The 19,954-nt window shown below is 38.6% G+C and overlaps 2 protein-coding genes across 3 annotated transcripts in view; one reads left to right on the top strand and one right to left on the bottom strand.

The window, feature by feature from the left end:
* The window catches only part of APLF (aprataxin and PNKP like factor), an 85,436-nt gene extending 69,086 nt beyond the window's left edge, over nt 1-16,350 (bottom strand). The window contains exons 1-2 of the mRNA XM_044261285.1: nt 16,073-16,350; nt 1,053-1,124 (exon numbers count right to left, since the gene is read on the bottom strand). Of these exons, the coding sequence (XP_044117220.1) occupies nt 1,053-1,124; nt 16,073-16,168 (168 nt within the window). The 5' untranslated portion in view covers nt 16,169-16,350. The remainder of the gene's footprint in view (nt 1-1,052; nt 1,125-16,072) is intronic.
* Nucleotides 16,351-16,589: 239 nt separating this feature from the next.
* Nucleotides 16,590-19,651, top strand: FBXO48 (F-box protein 48). Of its 2 annotated transcripts, XM_044261284.1 has the most exons (4): nt 16,590-16,691; nt 17,383-17,526; nt 18,601-19,017; nt 19,377-19,651. In XM_044261284.1, exons 3-4 carry the CDS (start codon nt 18,637-18,639, stop codon nt 19,587-19,589), a joined length of 594 nt encoding a protein of 197 aa, XP_044117219.1. In that variant the 5' UTR covers nt 16,590-16,691; nt 17,383-17,526; nt 18,601-18,636; the 3' UTR covers nt 19,590-19,651. The 2 variants fall into 2 exon arrangements, 1 of the variants encoding a protein (XP_044117219.1); XR_006385976.1 differs by lacking the exon at nt 18,601-19,017 and having other exon boundaries at nt 19,377-19,463.
* The last annotated feature ends 303 nt before the right edge of the window (nt 19,652-19,954 follow it).

The raw sequence follows: 19,954 nt of genomic DNA, 5'->3' as shown, positions 1-19,954 counted from the left end.
TGGGGTATATTCAGCTTTATTCAAAACTTTTCCAATGCCAGAATTAAAAGGATACTTCTCATGTTTGGAAACAGCTCAACATAGGATAATAAAAGTACTTTACATGTAAAAGAAAGAACTAATGATAAATAAAGGCAGCTGTACATATATAAGATGAAAATACAAATAGGTTTAAAAATATTACAAATTAATGAATTTCATTCCATAATAATTTTACCACCACAGTATCTAGTCCAAAACAGATAAACCCTCGTACACATATTCTATTCTCCTATACAACACACTGTGCAAATGGAAAGGAATAATCACATAGTATATCCTCAGAAACTGATAACCCTATAATATATCAGTGCTTAAACTATAAAGCAAGCAATTAAAATGTTAGTCCTCAATAAGAACTTTCAAATTAAAATTATTTATGCAACCCTAAAATTTAATAAGGTCTAAATTTTAGAATTATTCAATTCTACACACAGAGGTACAGAAATCTATTAAGGTACAATCCTATAACATTTAAGTGACTTCAGTCACTACTTCAACTCCTTCAAACAAACCATTATATAGTTATAGGCTTTCTTATAGAATCTTAGTTGTAACACCCAGTCATAATGTATACACGAACTGGTTGTTAGCTTTCACTGAAATTCTTTTTTTTTCTTTTAAAGATTTTATTTATTTACTCAACGGAGAGAGAGAGATCACAAGTAGGCAGAGAGGCAGGTAGAGAGAGAGGGGGAAGCAGGCTCCCTGAGCAGAGAGCCGATCCCAAGACCCTAAGATCATGACCTGAGCTGAAAGCAGAGGCTTAACCCACTGAGCCACCCAGGTGCCCCTTTCACTGAAATTCTAGCTAGATAAATGTAGCACTGCCTTACAGGAAAATAAATAAATAGTTTAGATATTTATCTCCCAATTATCCTCTAGAAATAAGGATATATTCATTCTGACATCATTCCCTATTTCCATAACCTTAGAAACAAGTCACTTTAATCAGGAACTGAAAAAAGGTGAGAGGCAAAAAGTTAAAAACAATTCATGAATAACATATATACCGGTTTGATTCGAAGCTGACCACCAACCACCTCAAGAATGGCATGTCTTCTGGACACTCTCTTGTCTGTTATCTATGGGGGAAAAAAATTAACATTTCAAATACGACTACCTCCATAAAAAACAACAGTAACAACAACAACAAAACCAATAGCAATGTTTCTAAAATTAGTAGGTTAGATATGAAATAGTCACTTAGCAACTGTGTATTAAAATGATTGTCTTCACTGAACAGATGATGAAACAACTCTGGGATTAAAGGAATTGCCCAAGGTCATAAGAAGAATAAATGGCAGAGCAGAGACTCAAACTTGGAATCTAACACATTCCAAAGCCTTTTATCATAGTTTCCATTTGAGATAAGTATTCTGTGAGGATTCTTATCAATAAAATTCATAAAATGAGAAAAAAAATCTATATATGGCGTACTTATTAGAAAACCTTTTAAATACAAGAAATACATAGTATGTTATGATGACAAAAGGATTTAAAGAGAAGCAGTCTGGTAAATATAAAGGGGTGACTGCAACTTTTAGGGTCAGGCAGACCAGCAACGGAGCCCTAGGGCCATCAGTTAAGTAGTTAAGAGAACAGGAGGGTGGGAGGGAAAGTGATGAAAATCAAATATTTACAGTGAAGAAGAGATTATCATTTATATATCCATGTGTGTGTGTATAATACAATATATACACATATACTAATATTATATAATAACATATATTGAATATATTTGCTTCCTGTTTTGAACCAAGAGTGTTCTACTTATGCTCACAAGCATTTCTGCATACCAAAGATTAGAAATCACTTGCACTTTAAATGCTGAAATTGCCAATTGAGCCTTCCCTGCAAGGCTATAAACATAATAGTTAAGATTGCCTTTACTATTTCTGGCAGATACATAATAATAACATTTTATGCACAAACTTTCCTTAATGTCATAATTATCTGGCCCACCTCTTGATCACTTCAACTCTGATATTATTCATTTCAAGACCAAAATTATCGGTAAAAACAGACTACAGCAATGCCTAATTCAATTAAACCCATTAGTTCTGCAAAAACCTGAAAAAATGTGAAAGTGCCAGGAATCAGTACTCATTCATTTTTCTTAAACAGAGAGCAGTTCTGCATGTAAGACAATGACTGTATAAAAATAGACCTCACAGTAGAATGAATTCCATATAGGTGTATTTGCAATAGCTACAGTTAATTTTTAGAACATTCTCTAAAATAAAGTATCTTAAAAGTAGCCCACTTAAAATATACACATTGTTGGCCACAATGGCTAGTTCAAAAAAGTAAATATATTACTTTTTTTTTTTTTTTTAAAGTAGGCCCTGCACCCAAGGCAAAGCCTAAAACAGGGTTTGAACCTACAAACCTGGGATCAAGACTAAGCTGAAATCAAGAGTCAAACGCTTAATGGGCTGAGCCACACCACCACTCCTCAGAAAAGTAAATATAAACTAATAATCTATCAGAAAGGAGAGAAGGAAACTGGAGGTTCCTATATTCTCCCCCATCATGTGCCTTTGAGGCCAAAACAACAGCAGTTGCCTGATAACCGACTTTACCATGTGCACAGATTCTATCATTTACACAGAACTTTCACTTAAATGCTGAGATTCACTATAATATTGCCATAGGTTTATTCACACTTTACAAATTTGGAAATTGAAAGTCTAGAGAACTGAAACTGAAGTAACTTGCGTAGGCCACTCCTCAAGCAGGTAGCACTCCAAATCTATACTCGTTAATAAAATAAGTATGTGGGGAGAACAGTCATGTATGATTCTATACCTGCATATAATCATTTAGAAACAGTTTCAAGAAAAGAAAATTACTCTGTGTCAGGGAGTAAGAAGCTTCTAATTCTAACTTGGGTAGTAAGACTCAATAATACAAATTGATTTTCTAGCCAATTGAGCAGCAGACTGTCAAATATAAAACCATGGTATGCAATGATGGTTCCTTTAATAGTACAGCTTCAGTTTCTTTCTCTTCCAAACCATATTTTTACAGGAAGCAATACTGGACTTTTCCTATCTCAGTCTTTCTTTGAAGGAGGCTTTCCTGACACTGGCATGAAAAAATTATATGAAGGCATAATATGACCTCTAGTGGACATTTCATTCCACAACAATGTCATTTCATGGCAAGCTGTGCATTTCTATAGTACATTTTAAAAATGTTCTTTAAAGTGTCTTTAAAGTTAATATTGTTTGGGCATTTAGCTATAACAGTCCCTTTTAAACTGTATGGCTAAATCATGAATAAGTTAAAAAATAATTTTTTTTTATGTTCCCTCTATGGGAAACTTACAGTTTTAACGAATTATCATTAGAGCTTATTTTGATTTCAGGATGGTTGTGGGGTGGTAGAAGGTAGAGGGTATGTGGAGGCTAGGTCATAAATAGATTATCCTAAAGATCTGATGACCTGCTTCATTTTCTTTAAAGGTTTATTTATTTTTTTAAAGATTTTATTTATTTGACGAGACCACAAGTAGGCAGAGAGGCTGGTGGGGTGGGGAGTGGGGGAAGCAGGGCAGGATCCCTGCCTAGCAGAGAGCCTAATGCAGGGCTCAATCCCAGCAAAGATCACTGCTCCTTAAGCAGAGTAAATATCCATATATTCTTAACTACTATATTAACTGTAACAGTAATTGTTTATCGAGACCAGGGTGCTGTCCTATTATTCATCAGGTATCATTTTTTAATATCCACAAAACCTGCAGAAAAGACACTATTATCTTTATTTTATAAGTGAGAAATGAAAGTACAAAGAGGTTAAGCAACTACTCAAAGTTACACAGCCAATAAGCATGACCAGACTTTAACAGAAGGAATCTGATTCTAGAGACAATCTTCCTTTTAACACTTTATTGCCTCCCTCATTACATAAAATATATTTTTTAGAGTATTTACCCCCAGCTTAACTGTCTAAACTAGACAGTAGTAGTAGTAAACTAAACTATTAAAGAACTGGAAATAAGGCAGAATGACTATTTATTAAGCAAATAGACATTCTGAGAAAATCAAGCCCTAAATAAAACTCCATAAGGTCTTCAGGTTTCATTTGGTCCTATTTATTCTAATGTCATAGCCAAGTCTAACAAGATATGTTACCGGAATTCCCAAGAGTCTATGGCCATACCACCCTGAATGCACCCAATCTCGTCTGAATTTCTAATTCTCTACTCCCAGTAGACAATGAAGTGGATAGGGCTTAGTAGATGGTGCACTGACTGACAATGGGGAAAAATGACTGATGTTGGTCTGCAAGTGGAACGACCAAGCTATAGAAAACCAAAGAAACCCAAAGACTCAAAAAGACTGCTCTGGCTAGAAGCTATTGAGTCTAAGGACAAAAGGCATTACATACTTCATAAGTTACTAAATATTTAACCAAGTTTACTTGTTGATTATCGTGTTTAAATGAAAACTTCACTTGAAAATGAGACACTTCACGATTTTAGAAAGTCATAAAAATAGTTAAAATAGAGGAATTCCAATTTCCTATCAAATAACTGTAGCCATCTAAATACTAATTGCACCACATAAAAAATCAGAGATCAACAAATAGAACAAATAAAGTCACCTATATTCACATCTAAAGTGCAACTAGGAGACAGAGATTACCACAAGCTTTACATGTAAGAGGGGAAAGAAACACGAAATGCAACCAAATTTTACTATGCTGGAACAGAAAGTCAAGTGAACTGGGAGAAAAAAAGTGAGGGAGTGAGAAACTAGGTGTAGTGGGGCACAGATAAGATAACTCTTCCAAATAGTCACACCTTGATTGGGAAATAATGAAAATATATCTCACATCCAGCAGCTTAATGGTCCAGCAAAACTGGGAACAATCTGGGCACCAATACGAATAATGATAATAATGGAATACAACACACTTTGAATACAAAATAATCCATGAGCTCATACTGAACTCAAGAAAGGATGGGCTCAGTGGGTTAAAGCCTCTGCCTTCGGCCCGGGTCATGGTCCCAGGGTCCTGGGATCAAGGCTCGCATCGGGCTCTCTGCTCGGCAGGGAGCCTGCTTCCTCCTCTCTCTCTGCCTGCCTCTCTGCCTACTTGTGATCTCTCTCTCTCTCTGTGTCAAATAAATAAATAAAATCTTAAAAAAAAAAAAAAAGAAAAAAAGAAAGGAGCTGGGGCCAGGGCTGGGAGGAAAAGCTCTTATTCATAAAAGAATGCCAACTGATGAAGAAGAAATGATGGAACCAGAAAATCACTATTTTGTAACTACCAATATAATAACTGACTCAGTAAAGGATCGATGGATGTTAACTTTCAGGTGAGTGCTTGATGGGAAAAAGAATATTCTGAAGTCTCAAAACGTCACTGCAGAAATTACTCAGAACAAGAACTGTGTCTTCACTGAAGAAGTCTGACAGACTCCACCTTCCCAAAGTGACCACACAACAGCGTCAACAATTTCAGGGCACCTGGGTGGCTCAGCCAAGTTAGTCCTCTGACTCTTGATTTCGGCCAAGGTCATGATCTCAGTTGTGAGAAATGAGCCCCACATAGGGCTCAGCATGTGGCTCCTCCCTGCATGTGGAGCTGCTTAAGATTATTTTCTCTCTTCCCCAATGCCCCTCCCCCTGTTCACACAAGCATGTGCCCTCTCTCTAAAAATAAATAAGCTAGAAAATGTAGTATATGATTGCTAAATAACATAAATGAAGTATAATTTTATGTACACTAACTTCAGTAAAATTAATAGCCTCCTATTTAGTTGTAATTTTGTAAACCTCTTTGTTTTAGACTAGGCACCACAAACTGGTAGTCAGGCTTTTCATTCAGGTTTTTGTTTACTTTTTTTAAAGTTTTGCTTTGAAAAGTATATGTACCTTCCATCTCACCACAGTCCCCAGCACTCCCTACAATCTTCCACTGAGCACACTTCCCTACAGTATACCTGGCCTCTACAGGCATTTGAATTTGCAACTTGTGATTTAAACTACACCTATACTGTTAGATGCCTTTTTCTTCACATGTGACATTGTGTACCAGATGCTACTAGTTGCTTCATCAATAGCTATTCATTTCTTCTTCAGTACTAATATTTATTCCAAGTACTAATATTTATTCCAGTTTTATTTAGGATAACAATGTATCCATTTAAAAATATCCAAATGCCCAGAATTCCCTGTAGCTATGGATGGCCAAATGACAGGTTCTAACAAAGGATGTTAAGAGTTGTGTATTAACCAGATTTTCTGGTTTCCGCATCTAATGTTTTGATATTGGCATCTTGGACTAAGGAAAGACTATCTCTCCCAGGGTTATGGGCTTCTTAAAGACAGTAAATGACTCACCTGCAAGGATTCCTTTCATAAGCAAACTAACCAATCTGAAGCCTGTACTCCCAGTTATGGCTCTACCTGGCTCTTATGCTGCCCCAATCACTCCAGGACTAGGCATCAGACAACTAGGGACAGGCCCTACAGCTCAGAGCCCCATAAAACTATTCAAACTAGACCATCCTATACCTTCTAGCTGTGCCCTGCCCATCCATTGCTGAGAAAACCGTAAGAAAGTTTTTCCTGCAGTTCCCCTAGCTCTGCCTTCTACCTTCAACCAACCTCATGTGGCCCCACATGACACTGTGTCTCTTGGGAACTGTGAATAATAAATTATCTTTTCAATGCCAATCATCTTCTAATCTGTTGGCCTCACCATTCCTAAACAAAACAACAAAATCTATGTTATTTTAAAACAGTAGAGCTTCTGGAAAAATTACAGTCTTCGTGATAACAAGGAACAGGCTCACCTGGCACGGACTTTTTTTGCCCGCTGACTTTCCCTTTTCTTACTGTGTAAATGGGACACTTTAAGGTACAGCCTGCAGGCATGAAAGCCACCTGCAAAGGATGAAAAAGGAAGAAAGCAGAAGAGCCCATTCCTTGAGTATCTGCACTGGCCCTGGACTGACTGCCCCAGAGATTCTCTTACAAAAGAAAACTCAGTTTGATTAAGCTGCTGTTTGTCACATTTCTGTTACTTGTTTCCAAAAGCAATTATGATTAATATCCTTTACTCTGACAATAGTTATATTGATACTAAACATCTAATAATAAATTTATGTTCAGCTAGTCAGAGAAGGAATATTAGAAAACAGAGAAGCTAACCAAATTGAACATTCAAGCCCCCCCAAAATTTTTTAATAGTAAAATTGCATAGCATACAGCAGGAGATAAAGAATACACAGGCTAGCAGGTAATGCTGAAATCACCCCATCCTTTGTTTTTGTTTTTTTAAATATTTTATTTATTTATTTATTTGACAGAGAAAGAGAGAGAGCATGAGCATAAGCAGGGAGAGTGAGGGCTGCAGGCAGAGGCAGCAGCAGGGAGCCTGCTCTGGGCTCAGTCCTAGGACCCTGGGATCATGACCTGAGCTGAAGGCGGCCACTTAACCCACTGAGCCACCCAAGCACCCACCCCTAGCCTTTGTTAACAACAGATAAAATGACAGCAATTCTTCTTCAGATACTACAGAACAAACCAACCCTTTTTATTTGAATTCTTCATATTGTTTCTTGCATGGGAACAGGACTATTTTTGTGTCACTGTTGTATCAATAAAATGTAGATCTCTTATCTCTGATTTTCTGGTTCTAAACTGAATGTTTCATGCATTATGATAAGGACAGGTCCTTTCTCTTTGTCTTCATGCCTCGCTTTTAAGACATGAAGTTTGTGCTAAAATACAAGACATGAAAACATAAAAGAACTGTGATTTGTTTGCCAAATATTTATTTTTGGCATTTACTGAAGTCAAACAAAATGAAGATATTCTTATGCTACTAGCAGAAATGCCTGGATGTTTTGAATCAAGGTCTCTGACCTATTTGTTTATTATTTCCAACATTCAAAAAATAAAAAACAAACCTGAATAAAGTAAAAGCGAAAAGCTACTGGAGCCTGAAACAGAATACAATGGTACCTTTCATTTCACTTTTGCCTATATATATTTACTGAAAAGCCAACAGCAGTTAATTTTTCTTAAAATGCTTCCCTAAAGAAATTTCTGAATATCACAGACAGGTATAATATATCTCATAAATACAATGTCCCCAGGTAACCTGGCTCCTATAAACATAAACGAACAGAAAAGAGGAAAGATTCATTTTTTCCAGTATAAATTACATAACACACCAAAGGCTGAATTTTTCTTGTATAATACTTTATAACTTATAGTGCTATCACACAAAATTATCTGGTTTGCTCTATCAACAACAGACAATAAATAAATAAATAAATAAATACATAAATACAACAGAGGATTAAAAAGTGACAAATTCAAACTTTTGTGGTAGAGAAAAATAAACAACCCTCTGGTGTGGGATTTGAGTCTGTATTATGAGAAAATGCATAAACCTAAAGAAGTACAGCATCTATTTCAGACATAATTTACATAAAATATTTTCCTCAAAGTTGTGTATGTGGCAAGTAAAGAAAATCTAAAATTAAGACTTAAATTAAGTGGAGACTCGTTACTGTAGTCTACAGCCATACCACCCTGAACACACCCAATCTCATCTGATCTCAGAGGCTAAGCAGCATGGGGCCTGGTTAGTAACTTGGATCGGAGGCTGGTTACTGTGAACCAGCTGACAAACCATGTAATTTTCTTATCAAGAGTTCTTTAAAGTTATCAGATCCAGGACACACTCCAGAGCTCAATCAAACTGAGACTCTGTCATAACATTGGATAATGTTATGATAATCTTATTCCTCAACAGGGCAAAAGTTAGTTGATACAAAGTGTTTAATATTATTGCACTTCGAATGTAACAAAGGTCATTTTCTGATATTAACAAAGGGCAATTTTGAGAAAACAAACTTGATTTTTGCCAGAGGCTTTCTAGACAGATTCCAGTAAGCTCACTTTAAAAGGTTATAATTAATAACTGGATGTGAAATGGGTCTTTGAAACTTGTGAAATACTTTCCCATAAGACTAATGGTATAATAGTAGTTAGGTTATCAGGCTATCTCACAAGCATCTATTTAATCTACAATACTGGTGAAATATGGATCACTTAGATTTTTTTTTTTTTAAAGATTTTATTTATTTATTTATTTGGTAGAGAGAGATCACAAGCAGGCAGAGAGGCAGGCAGAGAGAGAGAGAAGGAAGCAGCCTCCCGGCTGAGCAGAGAGCCCGATGCGGGGCTCGATCCCAGGACCCTGGGATCATGACCTGAGCCGAAGGCAGCGGCTTAACCCACTGAGCCACCCAGGCGCCCCTGGATCACTTAGATTTTAAAAAGTAAAATCCAATACCTCTGAGCTCCTAAGTCAAGGTTGCTGAATGGTCAGCCAATATGATGAACCTGTGCTGATCCGGTATCACCGAAATCTGAACTCACCCAACCCATTTGGCTTGCAATGCTACTTGCAAAGTGAATGCTACACAAATGTGAGAATCGTCCTTATCAAGAATCGTCCTTATCAAGAATAACATAATGAGTAAAAACAGAAACAAAACTCAGACAAAACCGGGTTTAAATTCCCTCTTGAGACTTTGGTAAAGTTTCTGCAAAGTTATTTAATTCAGTTCAGCAGATATTTCTTAAAGAATTACTCTGTGCGAAGCATTCTTCATGTGTCTACAAGAGATTTCCAACTCTGATTTTGCAACAAAATCATCTTCAGAGTTCTTAAAAATACAGATACCCAAATGCTACCTACAGAATCAAATTACCAGAGGAAAGAGCTCAAACAGAGGTATGGAGGCATGTGAGAAGATGGTATATTCAGGTTGAGTAATATCCAGGAGACAGTTTAGAGAGACTGATTTAGAAATAAATATATATGTATATGTGTGTATATATATGTACGTAAGTACATACATATATATATAAGTACCTATGTACTTACATACATATATATACACACAAGAAAAGTAATTCACTATACACCCATCAGAATGGCCAAAACCCAAATCACTGACAACACAAAATGCTGGTGAGATTGTGGAACAACAGGAAATCATCCACTGATGATGGGAATGCACAACGGTATATAGCCACCTTGAAAGACAGTTGCAGCTTCTTACAAAACTAAACACACAGTTACCATATGATCCAGCATCTGAGCTCCTTGGTGTTTTTACCCAAATGAACTGAAAACTTATGTCTACACAAAAACTTGCACGTGGATGTCTGTAACAGCTTTCATTCATAATTGCCAGAACTGGGAATAACCAAGATATCCCTCAGCAGGTAAAGGAATAAACTAAAGAACATCCAGACAATGGACTATTACTCATCACTAAAGAGCCATGAAGAACCTTATACACACATTACTAATTGAAAGAAACCAATCTAGGGGCACCTGGGTGGCTCAGTCAGTTAAGGTCTGCCTTTGGCTCAGGTCATAATCTCAGGGTCCTAGGATGGAGCTCCTGCTCCACAGGGAATCTACTTATCCCTCAACCTCTCCCTGCCCTGCCCCCACTCTTGCTCTCTCTGTCCCTTTCTCTCAAATAAATAAAATATTTTTTTTAAAAAATGAAAGAAACCAATCTTTAAAAGTCTATATATATATATATACTGTGTAATTCCAACTATATAATATTCTGGAAAAGGTAAATCTATGGAGACAGTAAAAAGTTCAGTAGTTGACAGAGGTTGGGAGAGAAAGGACAGAACACAGAGCACTTTTAAAGCAGTGAAACTATTCTGTGTGATACTATAATAGTCATATGAGTCATTACACATTTGATAAAACCCAAAGAATGCATACCAAGAGTGAACCTTAGTGTTAAACTATGGACTTTGGATGATAATGACAAGTCAATATAGGTTCTTCGAATAAACCACCGTGGTATGAAATGTTGACAGGGAGGTTATGGGGGAAGAGGTATATACAGAAACTCTCTGTACTCTGCACTCAGTTCTGCTATGAACCTAAAACTAAGCAACAATGTCCCTAAAAGTTAAAGGGGAACAGTGATGTAATGTGATTATCCCACAAGCCTAGTCAGGACTTATCAAGTCATCCAATGTCATACACATTCCATCACAGAGCCAGGAAACCATAGATCATACATTCCCTTAGACTGAAGGGCCTTTCCCTCTTTACCATCCACTCTAACCTACCAAACTTCTAACTGTTCTGACACTTCAAAGTCAGCTCAATGTCACTGAGTTCACGAAACCTTCCCTGAAGCCTCATCTTAACTGAGGGTTTCTTCTTATACCTCTCTTTATCATGGAACATTCTTTTCTGTTTGGCTCATGATACTGAAACAAACTTTTAATTAAATGTGACCTTTCAAAAGTCAGAGGTTCTGCTTAGAAATCCAGATTTCTTACTACTCTTGAAAATAACAATAGGACACTGTCACCAGTTAGGCATGGGGTGAAGAGCAGGGACCACATTACAGATCCCTTTCCTTGTGGCCTTCCCAAAACTGAGGCAGTTGTCATCTATGACACTGCTTTTAGTTAACCATAATCCCTGTTTTTCTCCCTCCCTCCAATTTCACTTACTCAAGGTGCCTGCCTGGCTCTGGTCCCCAATCCCATTTGCAACCAGTGTTTAGTTACCTGTTTCTCTGTCTCTCATACCTATGAAACTGTAGTTTCCTGAGAGTAACAACTTCTCTTACATCCCTCCATTCTGGGGGTATATATTCAACTATTTTCTGAATTTACCAAGTCATTACTCAATAAAATAGGGAAAGTGCTAACATTTAATCCATCATGAATCCATCATGAAAGCATTTAATCCATTGCTTCATATGCTTTAGCAGTTGGTAGCACTGCTTCTTTACTATATAAATTCTGTATCCTTTTCACACCTGAGTTACAAGTAAGCTCTTCTTGAGGGTTGGTAGAATGAAAAAGAGAGACATGGAAGAAGGCCTACTATGTGCCAGGCACTGTACTGGGCTCAATAACTAAGGCAGTTGGTGGTGGGAGAGGGGAGGAATATCCAGCAGCTAGGGGTGCTTAGCACATCCCTGGGAAGTAGGACCAGCATCCCAGAACAGCTAGTGAGCTTCTGCAACAAGCAGAAATAATGCAGAGTCCAGGCCAGAGTAGTTACTGGTTACTTTGTGTAAACTTTGTAGGACACTTAGAGCATTCTTGGGGTGGTGAACTGATGCCAGGAAAGAGTCTATACTAGAGCGCCTGACTATCTCCACCAACAACTGAGGGCCTCTTCTCTTTTCAGTTAAAGCAGTCAATTCCATACACCAGCCATTAGGAAGACTACCTAGACAGCTATGTTGTCCTATTCCCTTAGAGGAAAAAGATCAGAAAGAAATGCGTCATATAAACCCTATAAAAACAGAAAAAGGAAAATTTGAAATCAGAAATAGTAGTTTTCTTTTAAGGGTAGTTTTCTTTTAAGGCTTTTAAAAAAGAGACTAATCAGTTTTATTTAAGAAAAATCATAAAGCAGGGGCACCTGAGAGGCTCAGTGGATTAAGCCTCTGCCTTCGGCCCAGGTCATGGTCTCAGGGTCCTGGGATCGAGCCCCGCATCAGGCTCTCTGCTCAGCGGAGAGCCTGCTTCCTCCTCTCTCTCTGCCTGCCTCTATGTGATCTCTGTGTGTCAAATAAATAAAATCTTCTTTAAAAAAAAAAAAAAAGAAAGAAAGAAAAGAAAAAAAAAACATAAAGCAAATAATTTGGCCTAAAGGTCCTCTGTTGCTTGAGATGCTGTACTGTAAAACATTTTTTTAGAAGTCTATTTTTAATTTAAGATAATTGTAGGTTCACATATAATTAGAAGATATAATACAGAAAAATCTCTTGTACCATATCCCCAGTTTTCCCCAGTGGTAACATCTTGCAACACTATAATAGGATATCCCAACTAGATATTGATATTGATACAGTCAAGATACAAAACATTTCCATCACCACAAAAATCCCCCATGTTGCTGTGTTATAGCCATAACAACTCCCTCCTACTCCCTTCCCCCCTTCTTTTAATTCCTGGCAACCAGGAATCTGTTCTCCATGTTTATAATTCATCATTTCAATAGCATTATGTAAATAAATTCATACAATAAGTAATCTTTGGGACTGGCTGTTTTCACCCAGGATAATTCCATGGAGATTCATTCTGCCGTAAAACCTTTAATTGGTAGAGATCATAAAACAGAATTACAACCTAGTAAACAAAGACCCTGGGTTCACTGTAGACTCCCACTAAAGCAAATGGCACAAGAAAATTAAATTTCACTGTGCTCTGTTATCTTTGTCTTCTTGCCACTGTAAAAATGTAAAGACATTCTTATCAAATTGTTTCACCACCAAAACCATTTTAAACACTGGAATCATAAACCTTTATGCTTGTATGGCCATGAAGGCTGGAGAAACTTGTCTCCAAAAAACATGATTTGTTAAGTGAGTTCCAAAATCATCATTATGATTAATCATCACATATTAATAATTAATCATTATGAATAACTTGCAATAAGCTACCTGAATTTTCCTACTTTAACTAAGTCTTTGCTCTCTCACACTACAAAAAAAGACTCACTGGAATTTCTGCTGTTTGAAACAGTGCCTTCATGTTGCATCGTTGTTTGTTTTTTAAGATTTTATTTATGGGGGGGCACAGAAGGCGAGGGAGAGGAGGAAGCAGACTCCCCACTGGGCAGGGAGCCTGGCAGGGCTCAATCCCAGGACACCCTGGAGATCAGACCTGAGCAGATGGCAGATGCTTAACCAACTGAGCCACCCTGTCGCCCCCTCATGTTGAGTTTTAACCACTGCAAAGGAAGAAACATGTCAGTTCCAAAATCTTTAAAACCACAACCTGATTTGTTTCTTCTTCAAATTTTTCCTGCCAACACAGTTAGGACATTGTTCATAACCACTTCTAACAGCTGCCAAACTTGGCAAGAGAATCTCATCACTGAATATTTGAAAAGGAGAAGTAAAATTCTGACCAGATAGACTAGCTTTCTACTACTCTTACTACTCTTTCTACTCTACTGTCTTATTTTAAGACAGAAACCAACTATGCTCATCTCACCTCAGCAAGCCTATAATACAAAGATAAAACTACAAACAATGAAAGGGTCTGTAACCTGTTGCTACGTTTATAAAACACAGACCTAAAATTTATCGATCTTTTCACCAGATCCACAGTACTCTGTACTGGTGATACAATTTGTTAAGCAAATCAAAACTCAACTGTCACCAGATGTAACATTTCATATATATATATAGAGAGAGAGAGAGAGAGAGATAAGAGTGGGAGAAAAAAAACAAACCTCTCAGGCAGTTCTCTCAAATGTTTGTATAAATTAAACTACGGAGAAACGTAACAGAATGTTATTGAAACATTTAAGTAATTACTTGTCCAGTTAAAAAATAAACAGCACCATAAAAGACTCTTAATCTCAGGAAACAAGCTAAGAGTTGCTGGAGTGGAGGGGAGTGGGAAGGATGGGGTGGCTGGGTGGTGGACCCTGGCAAGAGTATGTGTTGTGGGGAGTGCGATGTATTGTGTAAGACTGATGAATTGCAGGGCACCTGGGTGGCTCAGTGGGTTAAGCCTCTGCCTTCAGCTCAAGTCATGATCCCAGTGTCCTGGGATGGAGCCTCCCCGAGCCCCGAGCCCCGCCCCGCATTGCATCCCCGCATTCATCTGCATCGGGCTCTCTGCTCAGCAGGGAGCCTGCTTCCTCCTCTCTCTCTGCCTGCTTCTCTGCCTACTTGTGATCTCTCTCTGTCAAATAAATAAATAAAATCTTAAAAAAAAAAAAAAGACTGATGAATTGCAGACCTGTATCCTGGAAACAAATAATACAATATATGTTAATAACAAATAAAACAAATAAACGGCAAATAAACTTCAACTTTCTCAATACCTTACTTCATGTACACACATGCACACGAACACATATACACACACAGCTTTAGGACTGACCTCATCAGAATTACCACTTCTTTTCCTGCTCAGAGAAGGGTCCTAAGGCCTACCGGTTCCACTTAGGCACTGGAGGTGAACCCGGGTAATAATCCACACTCTTTACTGATACTAGTTCACTGACACAGGTTTGTCTCCATAGCCTGAGAAAACTCCTTGAAGGCAGAGACCCACATCTCCACCACAGTGCTACCACCTGCAAATGTGCTACACAAAGTAGGCACTAAACAAGATACGATAAATGTTAAGACAATCATACATGTTTTATGTAGAGACCTATATAATTCCAGAACGCAACAGGAAAATTTTCTAACTCTTAAACATCCTAAGGAGGGTGGAGAATATATAGCTCAGTGGCACTATGTGTCCTAAATCTTTAAATAACCATTCCAGGGCTCCATTTTCACACCTGAACAATGAAGATAGTAAGAGCACCTAACTCACAGGATTTTGAATGGGTTATAAAGTTGGTATTAAGTCCTTAGATCACCGCCAGGAACATTACACAGTACATAAGGGTTAGCTGCTGATATTATGGGAAAAGACTATTACAATAAAAGTAAGGCTCATGCAGTCCCACAAAAGGCCAAAAGCTTAAAAGAAATTATTGTAGGAAAGCTAAGATCAGAGGTTGGCAAACTTTTTCTGTAAAGGACCAGAGTCTACTGTAATACTGTACCTTGTCAGGCCAAGAGACAATATCCTCAACCCTTGAGTCAATGATTCTCCCTGAAAGGCTAGCAAGCTTTTTGTTTGTTTACATTTCACATTTTAAAACTTAAGAGCCGTTCTTACTACGTGGGCCGGTAAAAAACAGGCTATATCGGGACTCGGGGACATGAGCTTGCCGACCTCTGGGTAAGACTGTAATAACGATAATACAAGTCAGTGCTTTTTAAAGGCAACATAAGGAAACGTTTGTGAGTTGGTTAAAGTTGACTGAAAAACGTGCCGCTCGCAGACTTCTAAAATCCAGACATGCAGGGCCGTAGTAGCGGGGAAGCCAGAAACGGGGAGTAGGGCTTCGAGAAACAGCGAGGACCTAGCACGGCTCTCCGGGTCCAGCAGAGCCCCCCTGCCACACTTACTCCCAGCAGCGGCCCGCGGCCGATCACCGTCTCCCCGGGCGCCAGGGCCACCCGGGGGCCGCCGTCCCGCGGCTGCAGCTCGAAGCCCCCAGACATGGCGGCGAGTACTACACCCCTTCGCAAGGAGACGGTCCCCGCAGCCGTTTCCGCCTTCCATGGACACGCGCGGGTCCTAGGAAGGCCCTTAGAAAAACGCAGGGGGAGGGGGAGCACAGGCTCCGCTCGAACGCCTCCAGGCCTCGCGCAGCTGGGGCCCCAGCGACGCGTCTGGAGTCCCGCCCCCTCCCTCCAGTCCAGTGACGCGCGGCCGAGATTCTTCCAACACTCCGCCTCAAAATTATTTTTTAAAAGCCCGGGCTAACCACCCCCACCCTTTCTCACCGCGCCGTGAAGTATGTCGGGGCTTGTAGTCCTTGACGTCTCCTTCTCCTCTCTTGTTGAACTGAGGCGCCCTGGTAAAACTACCACTCCCAAAAGGCTACGCGCGCTTCTCTCTACGCCTGTGCGAAATCCGAGTCAGCAAGGCGGGGCCAACAGAGGGCGGGACTGAAGGGACTATGGCGAAGGATTCGAATTCCGAAGGAGTTAATTCGCCGGAGGAGCTACGGTGGCACTGGAGGTAGGAGGGTCTTCCTTTCCAGCCCACGTCTGGACAGCTCACCCTCTGCTCAGTCAGCCTCTGCTCAGTCAGCCTGTACTCAGTCAGCCTCTGCTCAGCCCTCTGGAACTGCGGTGACAGTCGGTGCTGACTGTTGTTATTGTCGCTTATTTGTCATTGCTCCGTGTTCTTGGGACTCGGGCAGCTGCACACTGCGCGAGACCCTCAAGGAGGGTGGGTCAGTGGGATGTGGGGTCATTCCTTCCGACCTGTGGGGTTGATCTGCGCTGCCTCCTGCTCCCTGTGACACCTTAAAAGGGGCGAGCTCTTAGCCAAATAGAAAGGTAATTCAGCATAGTATGGTTCAGGAAGAAGAAGCGGCAGAAGAGGGATAGTTTTCCAGGTATCCAATCAAAACTGGACTTAGAAGAAGATGCCTAGTGGAAGGTTAGGAACCTCACCAAGGCACCCCCAACTGTTAAATTCAAAAAATTAATTTGCCTCATGAGGAAGAACAATAACGAGAGGACGCATTTTATTCCCCATTGAGATTCCGGGAAAAGTAACAAATGTCTAAATGCATGTTAATGTTCTCTTAATATGAGATTTTTTTTTTTCAAGAATATAGTAGTTTGGCTTGGTTTGTATTGACGGGGAGAGATGAGTTCCGTGGCAAAAATTTGTTCTTGACTCATGAATTTGTTTCTATCAGTTTTCTTCCTCACTTCCCCAAAACTTCGAGAGGAAGTCCTCTGTTGAGCAGAGACATTAAAATTCTAACCACCATAGCCAATTCGGATCATAAACAACCAAATGAATGGGAGCAACTGTGGCCTTGGCAAGTCCAGAAACATAGGTGAGTAACAGGTCTAGAAAAGGGAATAATCACTAACTGAGTTAAAAAGAAGTATTTAACAAACCCCTCCTCCTGCATTGTCACCCCCCCATTATAAAAGGAAGTACAATATGGAATAAGCTGATTTTAAGTAATATGAGCTGTCTTTATACGCAAAAATAGCCCCATACTTTGAACTGATTTTGGATATGTATATCCAAAATATACATATATATGTATGTATATATATCCTTTTAAATATATATATATAATCTTTAGTTATATGCTGTACCTAGCTGAATCATAAACATTGTTTATAGTTGTTACTGTTGCTTTATGGCCTCAATGACTTCTCTTCTTAGTTCATAATTATGCATGTAGGATAGCTTCAAGAGGCCATTTCTAAAACACTAATCTGACTGAATACTTGAGTCCTTGTGTCATCATTGTAACCTGGACTTCGACCTCTTGTCTATTTCAGATAGTATTTATGTTGACTGTGAGCACCTACCTACTAGCAGATAAATAATTATATAAGCTACAAAAGTACATCAGATTTATGATTAAGTCACAAATTGTAGATAAAGAACTTAATGACAAGGCATCAGTTCCCACAGACAACTATTCAGAAGTTTAAGAGAATTGAATCATACGCATTTTCAGAAATATTTTGGGCAAATGCTTAGAATCAAATATGCTCCTACAACAGTCATTTCTACTACTAAATTCAAATTATAGTCTGTAAAGAATCACTTCTATTTATTAGCTAATGTTCTTTGGGAGGAGAAAAACAAATGTTTAGAAACAAACCCATTTACCAAAAACATTTAAAAAGAAGAAGGGAAGTAACATGTGTTGAGTTCCTCCCATGTGCAATTCAGATGTGAAGCTAGGTGCTTTACACATAATCCCTGTTAATCCTCTGTTAATCCTTGTAAGAACACACAGGAGAGATGCATCATTGGCCCCATTTTACAGATTGAAAAACTCAAGAAAGTTACGATTCTTTAAATCATACCCAGAACGTATCTGGCTCAGAGTAGGTTCTATAGTTTGATCTGAAGAGACTGAGCATGTTTAAACTTTGCCTTTTAGGTTACACATGAGGATAATTTGCTAAGACATCAAGCTATGCAGAAAAACTCCGAGAGGAACCATAATTCAAGAATTTCTGGCATAGAATTGAATTCTGTGGATGCTGAGAAGGAAAAAAAAAAGAGTCAAAATAACTTTGTTGAACTGCTACCTCCAGAAGTTACTTTTAAAATTTTCAGTCAGCTAGACATTGAGAGTCTGTGCAGGGCTTCACTAACCTGCAAGAGCTGGAATAACATAGTAAGAAACAGTGACTCCTTGCGGAAACCTCATTGCTTGACTCTAGGAACTGTATGCCAAAGAGAAATAGATGATGATCTAGAAAGTGGATACTCCTGGAGAATAAGTTTAGTCTTTGTAGTCTGTAGTGTTTTTGACAATGTGGTGGTAGGCCAACTCCACCTTCTGCATGAGGAGGTAGGATTTACTAGACAGAGTGGCATACAGAGTGTGTTGGCTTTTGAAGTTACTCTTCTCTTACAAACCATCCCATCCATTCTTTTACATTTTTTTTAATCCTAACTTTGGGCATATTCCTGTTAGCTACTTCCTTCTACTTTATCCAAAACTCACAGCAAACTCTGTGGCTCTCCTTGCATGTGTACCTGTATGCATATGCCCACATGTAAGCACACTCAAACAACACATTTATTAGTATATGTGTTTATCAGTGTAAATACTTAATATTCTTTTCAGCCCTGTCAATCAACTCCTCTGGTTTTAAACAAGCTCACTACCTACTACATTCTTTAACAATGATGATTTGCCTCTTTCAGGTAATACTACTGAGGAATTACCAGAAGAGTAAAGTGAAACACGAATGGCTAAGTGGCAGATACAGCAACATATGTTCTCCTCTGAGCCTACCAGAAAAAATCATGTACCCAATGGATGTAGATACATGGGGGGAAATTCTAGACGCAGAACTGGAAAGAAAAGCTGAAAAATTACCAAGATCTTATAACTTGGAGACTTTGAAACTAAAATGACTCTTAGGTTCATTTTTTTTGTTGTTGTTTACCATTTTAATGTTTAACATTTAGAAGAAAACTAAGTAGAAAATAATGAAAGTCAAACTTTGTTTTTATTCTGCACTTTCATAAAAAAATTTTCTGGTTTTATTGTAAGATGGAAAAAGTCATGAAATGTCTATGTAGGAAATACTATACTGATGGAGTGATTTCAAAATGTGTTGCTTCATGTATTTATAACAGCATATTGCACTACTTTAATGACAAGAGTTGATTCGTATTTTCTACTGAATAGTAATTCAAAAATTCAGGAAACCATTTCAAGAAACTGATTAGAGATTCATTCAGTAGTAGACCTAATTAGGCTCATAACAGGAAGTAGA

Source organism: Neovison vison, chromosome 8 (genome assembly GCF_020171115.1).
Source record: "Neovison vison isolate M4711 chromosome 8, ASM_NN_V1, whole genome shotgun sequence".
Taxonomy (NCBI): Eukaryota; Metazoa; Chordata; class Mammalia; order Carnivora; family Mustelidae; genus Neogale; species Neogale vison.
Note: the sequence above shows the minus strand (reverse complement) of the source record. Positions and strands in the feature narration are given on the sequence as shown.

Excerpts from the sequence above, each read along its gene's own strand:
- FBXO48 (XM_044261284.1), top strand. The coding sequence starts at position 18,637 with ATGCAGAAAAACTCCGAGAGGAACCATAATTCAAGAATTTCTGGCATA. Across the intron at positions 19,018-19,376 it reads TCCACCTTCTGCATGAGGAG|GTAATACTACTGAGGAATTA; the intron begins GTAGGATTTACT and ends TGCCTCTTTCAG.